The following is a 16,803-nucleotide window of genomic DNA, read 5'->3' as shown; positions in this document are numbered from 1 at the left end:
ATACATATATATATATATATATATATATATATATATATATATATATATATATATATATATCACTTAAATCTTAACCCCCTCTATAAATGGTAACACCTTAAGGGTTCCCATTTCTCAGCTGGTTTCTAAACCTGAGGCTGCGAACCTCAAATCCTTCTCCTAATCCCAGTTCTATATCTCATCTTTCTCATGACACCAATAATTATAACAAAGAAATGCTATTTCATTAATTTATTTAACAGATCTTGAACTGGCATAAAAGAAGAGTTACTGAACAATATTTTCCTTAATTGAAGCCATGTGACACTCTATCCGGTTATGACTAAGTCTGATAAGGATAGCTATGCTCATATTTGTTTGCAATTTAGATCAAACTAGCCTTATGCCAGAACAATTTTATGTCTCAGGATTAACCCAGAAGAATTGAGATGAGAAAAAAAATGACAGCGGGAAGGGTCAGTGTTTGTCATTTAGACAAGGAATTCACGGAGCCTTGCCAGTTACCAGTAGCAGTGCCTGCTGGCAGCCACGCAACTCTGCCAGTAGTATCCTTTGAGGGAGAGTCACAGATAGGAAGCCTTTGAGGAGGGTCTTTGTTTGTCATTATTTAAGACAAGGAGTTCACACAGTCTTACCAGCCTACCAGTAGCAGTGACTTCTGGCACCCGCGCTCTGCCAGTAGTCTCCTCACCAGCCATCAGCTCGCAAGGACATTCTAGTCGTGAGGTCTCGAGGTCTAGGCAACGTGACGTCACCCTCTTCTAACTCGAGATGGCAGGAATCCGGAATCTCCTCTTCTGGTGCCTCTTGGCATTTCTGTTGGTCAGCGATATAGTCGACTGTAAAAGTAAGATAAAGAGAATTATTTTCTGTATTTATTTTTTAGTTTCTAATACCCAGGCCTTCTCCATCATTAGGCTCAATACTACACAGTATTCTAGAAGTTTTATTCCAGCTGTTACCAAGTTGTGGAATGATCTTCCTAATCGGGTAGTTGAATCAGTAGAACTTGAAAAGTTCAAAGTTGGAGCAAATGTTTTTATGTTGACCAGGCTGACATGAGTCTTTTTATAGTTTATATATGACATATCTGTTTTGACGTTGTTACTGTTTTAGAATGATCTATTGTTAACTTGTTCTTACCATATATTTATTTCCTTATTTCCTTTCCTCACTGGGCTATTTTTCCTTATTGGAGCCCTTTGGCTTAGAGCATTTTGCTTTTCCAATTAGGGTTGTAGCTTGGCTTGTAATAATAATAATAATAATAATAATAATAATAATAATAATAATAATAATAATAATAATAATAATATTGCTTAGTAAAGAAATAAGATGTCATTAGTGAAAATAGAATATGAATAGAGTTTAGTTGACTTATTTTGTATATGATATATGATACATTCGATTGGAAAAGAATACATGGAATGCTTTGATATACTTACGAAGTATGCTGAAGCTAATGATGATAATCAACTTGATAAACAAATATATTTTTTGTAACTTATTTATACATAAAAAAGATTAATGTAACAATGAAAGTTGGAAGTTCGAAAAGACGTCAGTTATTTTGAGTTTAAGATATAGTGATGCCTGTGTGGGAATACATTAACGTGGTGAAATGGTTTGGGATCGCCATGATTAGCAGATCTGTACTAGTTGGGGACACCCATACTAGGTTGGTTTGCTGTGAGCGATCGGACGAAAATTTCCCACCATAACCAACCAGCGTGGTGACGGAAATGGCCATACCCCAGACATGATTAGGGAGATATTATTATTATTATTATTATTATTATTATTATTATTATTATTATTATTAGCTAGATTATAACCCTAGTTTGAAAAGCTAGATGCTATAAGCCCAAGGGCTCTAACTGGGAAAAATAGCCCAGTGAGGAAAGGAAGCAAGGATATGAATAAACTACAAGAGAAGACTAAACAATTAAGATAAAATATTTCAAGAACAGTAACAGTATTAAATAACATCCTTCACATATAAACAATGAAACTTGAAAAAACAAGAAGATAAATAAGATAGAACAGGGTGCACGAGTGTACCCCCAAGCAAGAGAACTTTAATCCAAGACAGTGGAAGGCCATGGTACAAAGGCCTTTGTCCTGCAGTGGACTAGAAATGGTTGCATTTGTTGTTGTTGTGTATAGAAGGTCCGAAGCGTGACCGTCAATATTAAACAGAAATAAAACTGGATATAAACAGTGACGTGTGAAAGATGGAGCTAGAGATTAAGATAGCTATTCATAGCAAGGGTAGAATATGAGTAATTAAGTCAAGAAGATAAAGATAATCTTGCACAGAGAAAGCGGAAAATATTTCTTTTATTTCGATATTATACATCATCATCATCAGACGTTACTAGTCCACTGCAGTACAAAGGCCTCAGACATGTCATTTCACTTGTGTATGTTTACGGTCTTTCTGTACCAGTCCACGCCTGCAAACTTCCTTAGTTCGTCGATCCATCATCTTCTATTCCTCTGCTTCTTTTACAATATTTAGGGACCCATACTGTCATTCTTAATGTCCATTTATTGTCTGTTATTCTCATTATATGTCCTTTCCATGTCCATTTTTATTTCTTACAAGTTGTTATAATATCCTCTACTTTGGTTTGCTTTCGTATCCATGTCACTCCTTTTCTGTCTCTTAGTGTTATTCCCTTCATTATTCTTTCCATAGCTCTAATTATACACTATATACATATATGTACAATATATATACAGTCTCTCTCTCTCTCTCTCTCTCTCTCTCTCTCTCTCTCTCTCTCTCTCTCTCTCTCTCTCTCTCTCTCTCTCTCTCTCTATATATATATATATATATATATATATATATATATATGTATATATATATGTATATATATATATATATATATATATATATATATATGTATATATATATATATATATATATATATATATATATATATATATATATATATATATATATATATAGGGTTCTATCCCAATGTGAGGTAGAAATTTTATTTCTATTTGACCACAATTTGTGTTGATTTTCATCCCTTATATATATATATATATATATATATATATATATATATATATATATATATATATATATACATATTTGTATATATATATATATATATATATATATATATATATATATATATGTATATATATACATATATGTATATATATATATATATATATATATATATATATATGTATATATGTGTGTATGTATATATACATATTGTAAAAAATATCTCAATAAATCAGTCCTCTTGAAGAAGTAAAAAACGAAACTGGTTAGAATTCATTCAGTACTTTAGCTTTCACTCTTTTTTGCTTTTATATATGCATATATATGTCTATAAGTACATATGTGAGTATAAATATACATGGGCATATATATATATATATATATATATATATATATATATATATATATATATATATAAATCTATATATATATATATATATATATATATATATATATATAGATTTATATATATATAGATAAATATATATATATATATATATATATATATATATATATATATATATATATATATATATATATATATATATATATATATATATATATTTTTATATCAGTCATCGCAAACTGTCCACCGGAAATAAAACGATATATAACTTTCATTTGGTTTCAGAAACCGGAAATAACTGGAACTTCTCTAGAAAACTCTAGTTCAAACCAAAATACCTTTCCGGTCTAAGGAAATTCTGCTTTTTTTATATATCCTGAAATTATGTTAACAAAGGGCATTCATTTTATGATATATATAAACAACGTAATATTATTACAATATTGTCAATATCATTGTTATCATCATTTCTTTGTCCCGACTAGAAGTGATAGAAGGAGAAAAAGAATAACAAACGAAGAGATAAGGACATAAATTTAATGATTAATGAGTATTTTTAGATACATATGAAGCCATAAAATATAGCTTTTACTCGAGGGAACGATTCTCTCTAAGAAATAAATTTGGAAGTACAAAACGGAGTGGGAAATTCCAGAGTCTATAAACCGTGACAAAAATAGACAGCAGGCGGTGTTACGAAAGGGTGACCTTTAGCAAGTAAAGCATTAAGCGCAGGCACCAGCGAATACTGTCTGAATTAATACAAGTACGTACAAAATTCAAAATTGTCCTCCAAATGAAAATACATCAGCTAAAAGAGTTGCCTTTTCCTTTGGACAGTGACAGAGCCATCTGGTTTAAGTAAAGGAGAAACTGTGAAGTCTACACCAAAGAGTGTGAGAGAGGACACTCCAAAATCAAAGCATTGACTCTAGTCTTGGGTAGTGCCATGGCCTCTGTACCATATGGTAGATATTTATTTGAATGTTGTTACTCTTTTTAAAATATTCTGTTTTCGTTTCCACTCTAGGCTATTTTCCCTGTTGGAGCCTCTGGGCTTATAGCATCCTGCTTTTCCAACTAGGTTTGTTGTTTAGCTAATAATAATAATAATAATAATAATAATAATAATAATAATAATAATAATAATAATAATAATAATAATAATAGTGATAATAATTTGGGACCCAGCAGTGGTTTTTTTCGATGAATTTCGCTCACAAAATGGTAAACGAGCTAAGCACACTTAAAAATACTACCTTGAATGGAAAAGCACCACACGAAGTTTCATTGCAAAATTCCGATTGGAAATGGGTTTTTTAGAGGTGGGTATGTCGGAAGGACATTCAAATGGCGGCCCTTTAACTTGTAAATAAACAGTGCAATAAATGTATCACGTTGTCTTTTTCCGAATTTACCATTTATCTTCTCATTTTTCTTATTCTAAAAAGTAGATTACATAACATCTCATTCATATTACCGCTTCAACACCGCCACCTCAGTTTTGTCTAAATTGAGCACGTGACAATCAAAAAGTATTATAACTTTTTCTTTTTTCTTTCGTTATTGTTATGATATCTGCATCATTTTACCATAAACGAGCGTGTTGTTAGTGATGCTTTCTTTATGATCGTGCCCAGTGTGACTCAATGAACAAACTGCATTTTGGAAAGAAGTAAAAGTTATGAAAAACATAGACAAAAAAGTCATAACAATTGTGATTATCTCAAGGCCGACGTGTGGGTGTCTATTTATTTGCATTTCTTTCTTCCTAGCACACACACACACACACACACACACACACACACACTGATATTTTGCTGTGATATTTACTGTGGAAACATGTGTTATGAGTGATTTGTTATTATTGATTATTCCTTTTTTTCAATGTGTGTATTTAAATACATTATCTTCTTCCTAGAACACACACACACACACACACACACACACACACACACACATCACACTGGTACTTTGCTGTAATATTTGCTGTGGAAACAAACGTATTATAAGTGATTTGTTTTGAGTGATTATTAATTTTTGATCAGTGAGCATAATTCATAATGGGTAATTTCAGTAAAACAAAAAACTACTTCAAGAGAAAATAAAAAAAATAAAAACCAGACAGTTTCCCCACCGACGTGAACCTGAATCTTCCATTTCCAATACACCACCTCCTCCTTCTCCTCTTCCTCCTTCTCCTTTTCCTCCTTCTCCTCTTCCTCCTTCTTCTCCTCCTCTTCCCCCTCCTCTTCCTCCTTCTCCTCCTCTTCCGGTGGTAGAAAGTAGTGCACAGAAAAGAAAGAGGCTAACTTCCATATTAAAACTCAAACCAACGTTGGAAAAAAAGAAGTGCCTGATCACATATGAAAGTGTTATAAAGGAAATGGTGAAATAGATGAAATGTTCACATTGTGATTCTGAAAATATAAGCGTTCAGTTTACCCAACCCCAAGTAGATACATTAATAAAAGTAATATGTGAGTGTAAACATGTTATTATAAATACTAGAAAAAGGGCAGACTCCCGTGCAGCCAATATTTATCCACTGTTTATTTAAAAAAAAAAAAAAAAAATCCTTGAAAAGAACACTTGGCACTGGTGCTCAAGAGATGAGTGATGCCTTCCTCTCTAGTTCTTATCACTATTCGTCGAGTTATGAAAATCCGAAGCATCATTAATGTCCTCGGGATAGAGACATCTTTTGCTTTTATAATTTAGGCGCTGCTAAAGGCACACCAAATTCACATGCTACTATGCAAATATCTTTCAAACTTTATTCGATGGAAGAATTGATGAAAATCTTCCAGAGGTTGACAACTGATGACATGGTGATGCCTGTCTGAAAGGTTTTACTCAAAAATGAATCTCTTCATGCTCGCATTTTGGGCATTTGCCCCAATTGATTGATTTAAAGTTTTCTGGCGTCCTGACATCTAAGGTCGTTTGCCCCAAGCATCGCAATGCTACAAAAAGAATGTTATACTTTGCGTCGGCAACAGTAGTATGCAACTAAAATATGGGTTATGCAGCCTCCTACCTGCCTATGGATCTTGGCATTGAACCAAGCACTAATCTGGAATCATATCTGAATAAAGAGAATAGAAAAATGGACATTTCTTATAAAAAAAGATAAGAAACAGGCGGCTAAAATTAGATGAATATTATGCAGCGGGAAAGTTTTAGAAAAGTGGCATTTTCTCGGAAATAAGTTTTTCACATTTGAACTTATGTATCTCCGTTGATAATAAAGATATTGGCTTCATTTTTTTCAATTTATTTGTCAGCAAATACTCTTTAAAACTGTCAGCTATCTTTTTTTTATATAATGCATTTGTTCATTTCTATGATTTTTCATCTAGTTTTTTAATGAAGTAAATTTTTTCTTTTTTTTACGATTTTTGTTTTTTGTTTTTTTTTTCTAAGAATTTTTGAGTTTCCTCTGTAAATCTTATTGAAAATAATTTGATCTTTAATGTGATGTTTCAGAAATTGCATTTGAATGAATATTTTTTGAGTGTCATTATTTTGATGATAAAAATTTGACTTTTTTGCAACATTTATTTTTTTTCTGTTTTTTTTTCGTTGAGCTTCGTATTAAAAAATGATAACATAAAAGTATGTAATCCCATTGTTCTTTGTACCAAGTTTCAATACTGTATGCAGATATTTGACGATTTTGTCCAAATATGAATGCTGGGTCCCTGAAGGTTATCCCACCACTTATGTTCCTAGGTTGTACCAGAAAGGGTTTTTTTAAGCTTAAATTGTATTCCTTTTCAGTTAAAGTATAACCTTTTTAGAATTATTATAATTAGTCATGATTTGGAAACTCCCAGAGGCTCGATCCCGGGGGAAAGGATCTCGTCGTTCGTCTCGGGCCAAAGGGCGACGTGCCAGGATCTCCTCCTCGGGGAGAGGTAAGCTGTTATCTGACCTTCAGCATCTTGGGTCATTTGAGTTTTGTGACCCTCGGCCAAATGGGTCACTTACGGATCGCCTGAATCATCTGGCCATTAACATTATTTATTGTCCTTTTTCTGACCTTCAAGATAATGGGTCACTTATGTTCTCTAACCAATAGCATTATTTTAACTCCTTCGGCCATTACCATTATGGGTCGTTACAGTTTTCTGACCTTCAGCATTATGGGTCACCTATGTTCAATAACCCTTTGTATAATGAGCCGCTACAGTTTTCTGACCTTCAGCATTATGGATCACTACAATTTTCTGACCCACAGCATTATGGGTCGCTACAGTTTTTTTACCCTCAGCATTATAGGTCACTACAGTTTTCTAACCCACAGCATTATGGGTCGCTGCAGTTTCCTGACCTTCAGCATTATGGGTCACTACAGTTTTCTGTCCCACAGCATTATGGGTCGCTACAATTTTTTTTTTTACCCTCAGCATTATAGGTCACTACAGTTTTCTAACCTACAGCATTATTGGTCGCTACAGTTTTTTTTACCTTCAGCATTATGGTTCGCTACAGTTTTCTGACCTTCAGCATTATGGGTCGCTACAATTTTCTGACCCACATCATTATGGGTCGCCACTGTTTTTTTACCTTCAGTATTATAGGTCACCACAGTTTTCTGACCCACAGCATTAAGGGTCGCTACAGTTTTCTGACTTTCAGAATGATGGGTCACTACAGTTTTCTGACCCACAGAATCATGGATTTTCTGACCATTCGCCTTATGTGTAGCTCCGTCATCTGCCTGAGGCCACAGCATTGTAAGTCCTTTGAGTTATCTGACCTTCGTCGTTAAGGATTGCTTTAGTTATCTGACCTCAGCAGATTCTGACCTTCCTTACTATGGGTCACTGGCAATTTCTGACAATTACTACTTTGACTTCCTGTAATTCTGACCCACAAGAATTCTGAATACACCTTACTTTCATCTATTATCTGCATTGTATTAACAATTACATTACTGATAAATCCTGTATTTGATGTTCAAATAAAAAGCTTAGTTTTTTATTGTCTGTAACTTATTCTTAATATAAAATATTAACGAACTAACTTTTATTTGAATGAGTATGCATGAGAATTTTTTTAAAAGTGATGAGCAATTGTTCTACAGATTAACACACAAATCAATTAAGAATTCTTATATAGAACGGCCACTATAACAACTACGCAAATTAACAAGCAGATTTTAGCAGCAGTAGATTCAAATGACCAGAGTGATTATTATTATTATTATCATTATTATTATTATTATTATTATTATTATTATTATTATTATTATTATTATTATTGATGCTGTTGTTATTATCATTGTTATTACAATGATAATGATAACAATAATGATAATAATATTAACCATATTATCATTATTATTATTATTATTATTATTATTATTATTAGCTAAGCTACAACCCTAGTAGGAAAAACAGGATGATATAAGCCCAAGGGCTCCAGATGGGAAAAATAGCCCAGTGAGGAAAGAAACGAATAAACTACAAGAGATATAATGAACAATTAATATAAAATATTTTAAGAACAATAACATTAAGATAAATGTCGTTTGAATAAGACAAGTATGTGTAAAAAACAATATCTCTTGTGTGAACACTCCTAAGAGTCGATAGAAGAATTAAAGTTATTTTTAGTGTATCTCTTGTTCTATGTCTGATCTGCAAGACATTGCCAATTTGCAAGGAGAAAATTCTCTCCCTCCCAAGTCATGTCTGCTAATCTTGTACATATCTCGATGTAACTAATTCCTGCTTGAAGATGACAATTCATCTCACGACTTTATATTTACATAATTCAAATGTCTTGAGATCAACTAAAGGCTGCGACGCAGAGAGAGAGAGAGAGAGAGAGAGAGAGAGAGAGAAGAGAGAGAGAGAGAGAGAGAGAGAGAGAGTACATTTATGTTATGTTTGCTTTTACTTGCAGCAAGATTGTAATTTAGATTGGTTTTATTGTTAATATAAGTTTGGTTTCTTTTTATTATTCATAGATAATTGAAGCATTTTTAAACACATTTTCACTCATTTTTTCTTGCCTACTTAATACAAAGAAAGATAGTAATACATACATAAAGGAGAGAGAGAGAGAGAGAGAGAGAGAGAGAGAGAGAGAGAGAGAGAGAGAGAGAGAGAGAGAGAGAGAGAGAGAGAGAGAGAGTACATTTATGTCATATTTGCTTTTACTTGCAGCAAGATCGTAATTTCGGTTGGTTTTATTGTCAATAGAAGTTTGGTTGCATTCAATTATTCATAGATAGTTGAAACATGTTTAAACATTTTCACTCATTTCTTCTTGCCTACTTAACACAAAGAAAGAGAGTAATACATATATAAAGGAGAGAGAGAGAGAGAGATTAACCTTACTCTTTAGTTCATACTTGTTAAGCTTGGCGGTGCCATTTAACAGAGCGATAACAATGGGTCCTCTTACTTGACGGCTTAGCAACTACGTAATCCAAATGACCTTTCTCTCTCTCTCTCTCTCTCCTCTCTCTCTCTCTCTCTCTCTCTCTCTCTCTCTCTCTCTCTCTCTCTCCTCTCTCTCTCTCTCTCATGCTTTTAATAACGAACTTCAATTGGAAGATATTAGTGTTTTAATAACGAAAAAAAGAACCCTGTTTTTTCTTATAAAAGAATCTTTTCTAAAAAAATATTTAGAAACAGATATCAAATGATGAATACGTTACACTAGATAATAATATAAGAATAATATCTTTTTAGGAAATTATTTTAAATAATAACTAGAAAAAAACTATTAATTGATAAAGAAAATGTAGAACGTAACAAAAAATATATTGGTAGAAAAGAATATTTATAAAACGGATTCTAGTATAATAGTTTTAGTATCATAGTTTATACATGAAAGAACTATTTTAATACGATTAATGTTCTTAAATCATTTTTTATGAATTGTTCATTACTTTTCTTTTAGCTTATTTATTTCTTTATTTCCTTTCCTCACTTAGCTATTTTTCCCTGTTGGAGCCCTTCGGGTTGTAGCTACCTGCTTTTCCAACTAGGGTTGTAGCTTAGATAATAATAATAATAATAATAATAATAATAATAATAATAATAATAATAATAATAATAATAGTAACTTAAGGAAAACACCATGCCATGGCTAAGAATTTTAGGTATTGAAATACGCAGTTATAGATCGTTGTATATTTTAAAAACACAGGAACTTTTGCACTTTATCAAATTGCTAAAGCTCCTGCGTTTTTTAATATACATCGATATATAACTTTTGATCTTTAATACCCAAAGTAATAATAATGATAAAGCACTCTGAGAGTGCAGACCTCCGCCACGGCAGCTTATTTCTCGAAACCAGCTTGCCTTTCCCAGAATCAATTTAGACCGTAGGCGTATTTGAAGTCTGTGCGAACTTTGGGTTAAGGTTAGGCTTAGATTATGGTCAGCAGGAGGTTGTTCACTAAATAGATTATGGTCAGCAGGAGGTTGTTCACTAACAGACAGACAAACAGTCAAACAGGGGCGAAAACATGACCTCCTCCCAACTTCGTTTGCGGAGGTAATAATAATAATAATAATAATAATAATAATAATAATAATAATAATAATAATAATAATAATAATAATAATCCATTTCAACAGGTCCTGAGGATTGCGTCATTGACTACGACTCTGTGCCGGAGGGATACATCCACCCGTTTGTGGTAGGACCCAACGCAGAAGGATTCCTTTATCCTTCCTTGGAAGAGAAAGGTAGGATTCTCAAAATTCCCCCTGGAGAAGGAACAATCGCTGCCTGCCCAGGTTCAAATAACAAATTGCAACTGAATGGAAAAGCCAGCGCAACCATCAGCTGTGAAAAGGGCTCGCTATATTTCGAACAGAAAGTAAGAGGTATTTTTTGCCTTTATTGAATATGATTAAGTAAATATATTTTTGTTATCATAGATAGATTAATTTGTTTGTTCGTTTGTTTGTCTGTTTTTTTATCATTATTTCTTATATTTCTCTTTGTTGCTGTTTACTCGAAGTGGGTTTAGAAGTAATAATAATAATCATAGTAATAATAACAATACTACTAATAATATTATGCAATAATAATAATAATAATAATAATAATAATAATAATAATGATGATAATAATAATAATAATATTAACAGCAATAATAATAATAATAATAATAATAATAATAATAATAGAAATATTAACAGCAATAATAATAATAATAATAATAATAATAATAATAATAATAATAATAATAATAATAATAATAAAACTATATCAATTAGGATAATGTATATTTTGTTTTATCAAAATGTAATTCTGCAAAGATCCCCCAGAAGACATAGGGGTGCCTAAGCATGGAGGCCTAATTTCCGCTCAGGTAATAGTTGCATGAAATTTGACTCTTTCACTAGAGCGGCATTTAATTTTCGTAGTTATACAGGAAGAGTCACACTGACATATATCGGTGTTCACAAAGAGAAGGTTTGGGAATGGACTTGGTAAGGAATCTACAGCATGATTGTCAATCATTCTCTGTCAATTTGTTTTATTTATCTCTGTTTGTTTATTTTTAATTGATTATCTATCTATTATCGATCTTGTTCTATCTATATTTATATACATTCTCTCTATATATACATATATATATATATATATATATATATATATATATATATATATATATATATATATATATTTATATATATATATATATGTATATATATATATATATATATATATATATATATATATATATTTATATATATATATATATATATATATATATATATATATATATATGTAAGTGTGTGTGCACAGTATATATATACATATATATGTGTTTATAAAAAATTTATATATATATATATATATATTTATATACATATAGATAGATAGATATATCATATCTATCTATCTATCTATCTATATATATATATATATATATATATATATATATATATATATATATATATATATATATATATATGTATATATATATATATATATATATATATATATATATATATATATATATATATATATATATACATATACATATATGAGAGAGAGAGAGAGAGAGAGAGAGAGAGAGAGAGAGAGAGAGAGGAGAGAGAGAGAGAGAGAGAGAGAGAGAGAGAGACCTACATTTAGCTTAAGACAAAAACATGATAAATGCATTATATAAACACAAATATACACTCAAGCAAACAGGCGTAAACACATACAGACATTCTGAAACACTACACAGTATGACAAATACAACACACACAAATACACACACACACACACATGGATATATCCTTAAGGGGATATGTCACAGAACGCTGACATATCACATCTGCAAGTTTGTTGCAGTTACCCATTGAACCCTCCAGCTTAAAATCCGTTCTCGTGGCAGGTTCTTTCAAGAAGCCGTCCTTCACATCGAGAACTTTCGACAAACACTTAAGCGATTAATGAAATTTGGACGTTTCCTGTTATCACTAATCCGGGACCCAGTCTATGCGAGATTTCACGGATGATGGATGAATAATTGTCGAAATAAGGATACATCAAAGATAGATGTACATACATACAACCCTGCTCTCTCTCTCTCTCTCTCTCTCTCTCTCTCTCTCTCTCTCTCTCTCTCTCTCTCTCTCTCTCTCTCTCTCTCACATCCCTACACATACACATAACAAACATACACACATGCACGCGCGGATACACGCGTAAGGAATATGACATCAAGCGCCGAGCGTCCCATCTGCAAGTTTGTCACAGTTACCCATTAAATCCGACAGCTAGACCACATTTTCGCCGCAGGCACTCCAACGGAGTACAGAGAGTATCAAGGAGGTTATAACCTTACTTTGATGTTCATATATTATAAGAGCTGCTGTGCCTTCATTTGTTTTCTCTTTTCTACAACCGGAATTATTTTAGATATATATAAACCCCACATTTCTACTGGTTTTGTTTATTTGTTTATCTTTAAAGCGATTCTATCCACTAAATCAGTTTCAATGAGTTCAATCTCGTCCCTCAAGGCGATCACATGGTCCCAACTCGGCTGTAGGAGCAAACTTCGTCCGTCCTTGGAAAGTGAGGCGACCTCCTGCGGGAGCTCGGCGGCCTCCGCCTCCTCCCTGTCACTTCGAGGGACGTCCTATAGCGTCAATTGGCCGATCAGCGCAGGCGTGGTTGTTCCGCAGATTAAGATCTGTTTTAATGAAGAAGCAGAGACTGCTATCTATACACAACACGTAATTGATGGAAGGTAAGTATTATAGATTAGAGTAAATATATATATATATATATATATATATATATATATATATATATATATATATATATATATATATACATATATATTTATATATATATATATATATATATATATATATATATATATATATATACATATATATATAAAGAGAGAGAGAGAGAGAGAGAGAGAGAGAGAGAGAGAGAGAGAGAGAGAGAGAGAGATTTGTTTCTGTATCGCCATGATCAGCGAATATCCGCAGTGGCCAGCTTGGTAATGAAGTAATGAAGATTATTCAAACCCCAGACATAACTCAGGACATGTCTGAAACCTTTGTCATCCAGTGGTCTAGAAACGGCTGTATTTGTTGTTGTTGTTGTTGTTGTTGTTGTATATACACATGACTCCATAATTCTTGATCTTCCCTTTAATAATAATAAATTAATTCCCACAATAATTCTCCAGACACATCAACGCGAAAATCGTAGAACCCGACCGTCCGGGTTTCAAGAAAGATGGAATGTTTTCCGTCGACGTCAACAGAATCTACGGCAAGGACGACCAGGGGGCGCTCTTCCTCCAACTACTCGAGGACGGCAGTCACCTGACGGAGAAGAAGCAGCACTACCTCGCCAGGGGCCATCTGGCCCCCGACTCTGACTTTGTTCTGGAAGCCGAACAGGACGCGACATATTTCTACGCCAATGTTGTTCCTCAGTGGCAGGCAGTCAATAATGGGAACTGGAAGGTGAGGAATTTGTAGTTTTCTGTCCATCCGTTTACCTATCTGAATTACAGATGGATCATCTTTACCAACGAAGAGTAGAATTAAGAGATTTGTGTAGTGGCCTATTGGAAACGCCCCCTGCCTGCCGATCGCCAGACTGGGGTTCAAATCCCGGTCAAGCTTGATAGTTTCTTTTGTGTCTGCAACCTCTCCATCCTTGTGAGCTAAAGATGGAGCCTTTGGGGGAGCCTATAGGTCTACCTTTTGAGTTATCAACTGCTATTGCCTGGCCTTCCCTGGTCCTAGCTTGTGTGAAGAGAGGCCTTGGGCGCTGATCATATGCTGTATATGGTCAGTCTCTAGGACATTGGCACTGTCCCTTGCCTCTGCCATTCATGAGCGAGCTTTAAACATTTAAAATTATAGCAAGAAATAGATTTTTTTTCATTTAGGATATCACCAACACCTCTATGGAAATTACTAGAAATATCTCTTAGAAAAGATAAAACAACGATGAAAACATCATGAAATGATATAAAAATATGATTTTCCAGACATGTTTTCCTAAATGGAAAAATTCATTAAATTCGAATGATTAACTGAATCACTAATTTCAATTAAAAATCACGAATTACTTAACGACATTAAAGATGACTAATGAAGAGTTGTTCTTTCACAGAGTCTCGAGAATAGCGTCCGTGAACTCGCCGAAATTCGCGGACGTGCAATCAAGGTCTGGACTGGAATTCACGACGTCCTCCACCTACCCAATGCCAACAGCGACCCCATCGAGCTATTCCTTGGGCTCTCCGAGAAGAGGAGAGTTATACCTGTACCTGCTTTACTATGGAAGGTATGGAGAGATGTGGAATTCTCAGAGGTAGTCCTGGAGCCTTTGTGGTTGGTTTGGATCAAGCGGGTGTAAAATTTCTAATGTTATGACTCAGAAATCACATTAAAATAAAAGAAAAAACAACACAAGAACACCATCTAACTAAAGGTTCCACACCGTATCCTTATCTACTTACCTACCGGCCCTACGACCTTCCTATGACCGCCGTATCCTAACCTTACCTTCATAACAAGCAGGATTGATCCTGATGACAAGGAGGATTAAACTGTTTTGTTCTAGTAACCCTTTGTTTGCTTTCTAACTGGCTTTACTACTGGCAAACTAACACTAAATCATGATATTTTAAAAATCGTAAAACTAGCTTCATATTATCGTATCTCAGACTAAGATAAACAACATTTTCCCCATAAAGAAAATTGATTTAACAAATATTAAGAAAGTCCATACTTGTACAATTACATTCACCCCAAACTCCTTCTTGTTTTTCTTCTCCATGCGAAAAATTCTTTCAGTTTTTTTAGCATCGTTATGTAACCTAATCCATTAGGAAATTTGTTCCTAAGATTTGTCTATAAGTCGGTTTACTTTGGAATGATCCTAATCTGTAGTTGAATCGCTGGAACTTCTGAAGTTCAAAACTTGCAGTGAACGTATTTAGGTTGAACAGGATACCATGAGTCTCTTTTTTTCGTTTATTTTTTAAAGATATATTTCAATATTGTTACTGATCCTGAAATATTTTTTTTTAATTGTTCATTACTTCTCTTGCAGTTTATTTATTTCCTTGTTTCCATTCCTCACTGGGCGTTTTTTCCCTGTTGGAACCCTCATAACTTCCTACTTTTTCACCTAGGATTATAACTGAGCAAATAATAATAATAATAATAATAATAATAATAATAATAATAATAATAATAATAATAATAATAATAATAATAATAATAATAATACATTGCAACCCTTGGGCTTGTACCATCCTGCTTTTTCAACTAGTGGTAGTAGCTTAGCTAATAATAATAATAATAATAATAATAATAATAATAATAATAATAATAATAATAATAATAATAATAACAGACCTGAGGGGAGAACCCAACAGAATTCGATAGTCAATTCATGACGTCATAATCTTCGCAGGTTGTCTACGACAGGACCGCCAAGGAGGCCCTTGCAATCGTGGCCGTGAATGACGTCAGAGGATTCGGATCAGGTTCCGACCCTACGAACGACCTCCACGATCCTCCGTGTCGCGACGTGTGTGCCAAGGCCACCTGGGTTGACTGGGACACGAGTGATCTCTCCTCCGGCCTCACCTTCTGCTGTAGCGTCTCGGACATCCGGAAGATCATTCCGACTGTGCCCAATTTGGGACGCGTCAAAGACCTGTATTCGAGAGGTGATAAACCAGGCGCTTCCCGCGGATGATTGATTGATTGATTTGAAGTTCTCTGGCATCCTGATTCCCGCGGGTGAATAAGGTTGTAATTTGACTGTAGTTTTGAAGTAAAATTGAAAAATAATTGCTTCTCTAATATATAGTTAATAATTGTTATTTTGTTATTTTATATAAAATTGAAGATTTTTTTAATAAATCAGATGTAATTTAACTGCGGTTTTGGGGCAAAATTGAAAA

At 33.4% G+C, this 16,803-nt stretch overlaps 1 protein-coding gene across 2 annotated transcripts in view; it reads left to right on the top strand.

The window, feature by feature from the left end:
- Window positions 1-507: 507 nt before the first annotated feature.
- LOC137630612 (uncharacterized) overlaps window positions 508-16,803 on the top strand; it is a 16,966-nt gene continuing 670 nt past the window's right edge. The window contains exons 1-7 of one of the 2 annotated variants that reach the window (XM_068362210.1): window positions 509-847; window positions 7,211-7,291; window positions 10,979-11,223; window positions 13,373-13,602; window positions 14,056-14,338; window positions 14,997-15,170; window positions 16,308-16,803. The exon at window positions 16,308-16,803 is cut by the window's right edge and continues 670 nt beyond it. In XM_068362210.1, the coding sequence (XP_068218311.1) occupies window positions 772-847; window positions 7,211-7,291; window positions 10,979-11,223; window positions 13,373-13,602; window positions 14,056-14,338; window positions 14,997-15,170; window positions 16,308-16,595 (1,377 nt within the window). In that variant the 5' untranslated portion in view covers window positions 509-771 and the 3' untranslated portion in view covers window positions 16,596-16,803. Of the gene's footprint in view, window positions 848-7,210; window positions 7,292-10,978; window positions 11,224-13,372; window positions 13,603-14,055; window positions 14,339-14,996; window positions 15,171-16,307 lie in introns of both variants that reach the window. The other variant, XM_068362211.1, reaches the window with a different exon arrangement.

Source organism: Palaemon carinicauda, chromosome 38 (genome assembly GCF_036898095.1).
Source record: "Palaemon carinicauda isolate YSFRI2023 chromosome 38, ASM3689809v2, whole genome shotgun sequence".
Classification (NCBI taxonomy): domain Eukaryota; kingdom Metazoa; phylum Arthropoda; class Malacostraca; order Decapoda; family Palaemonidae; genus Palaemon; species Palaemon carinicauda.
This window is presented reverse-complemented; position numbering and strand designations above follow the sequence as displayed.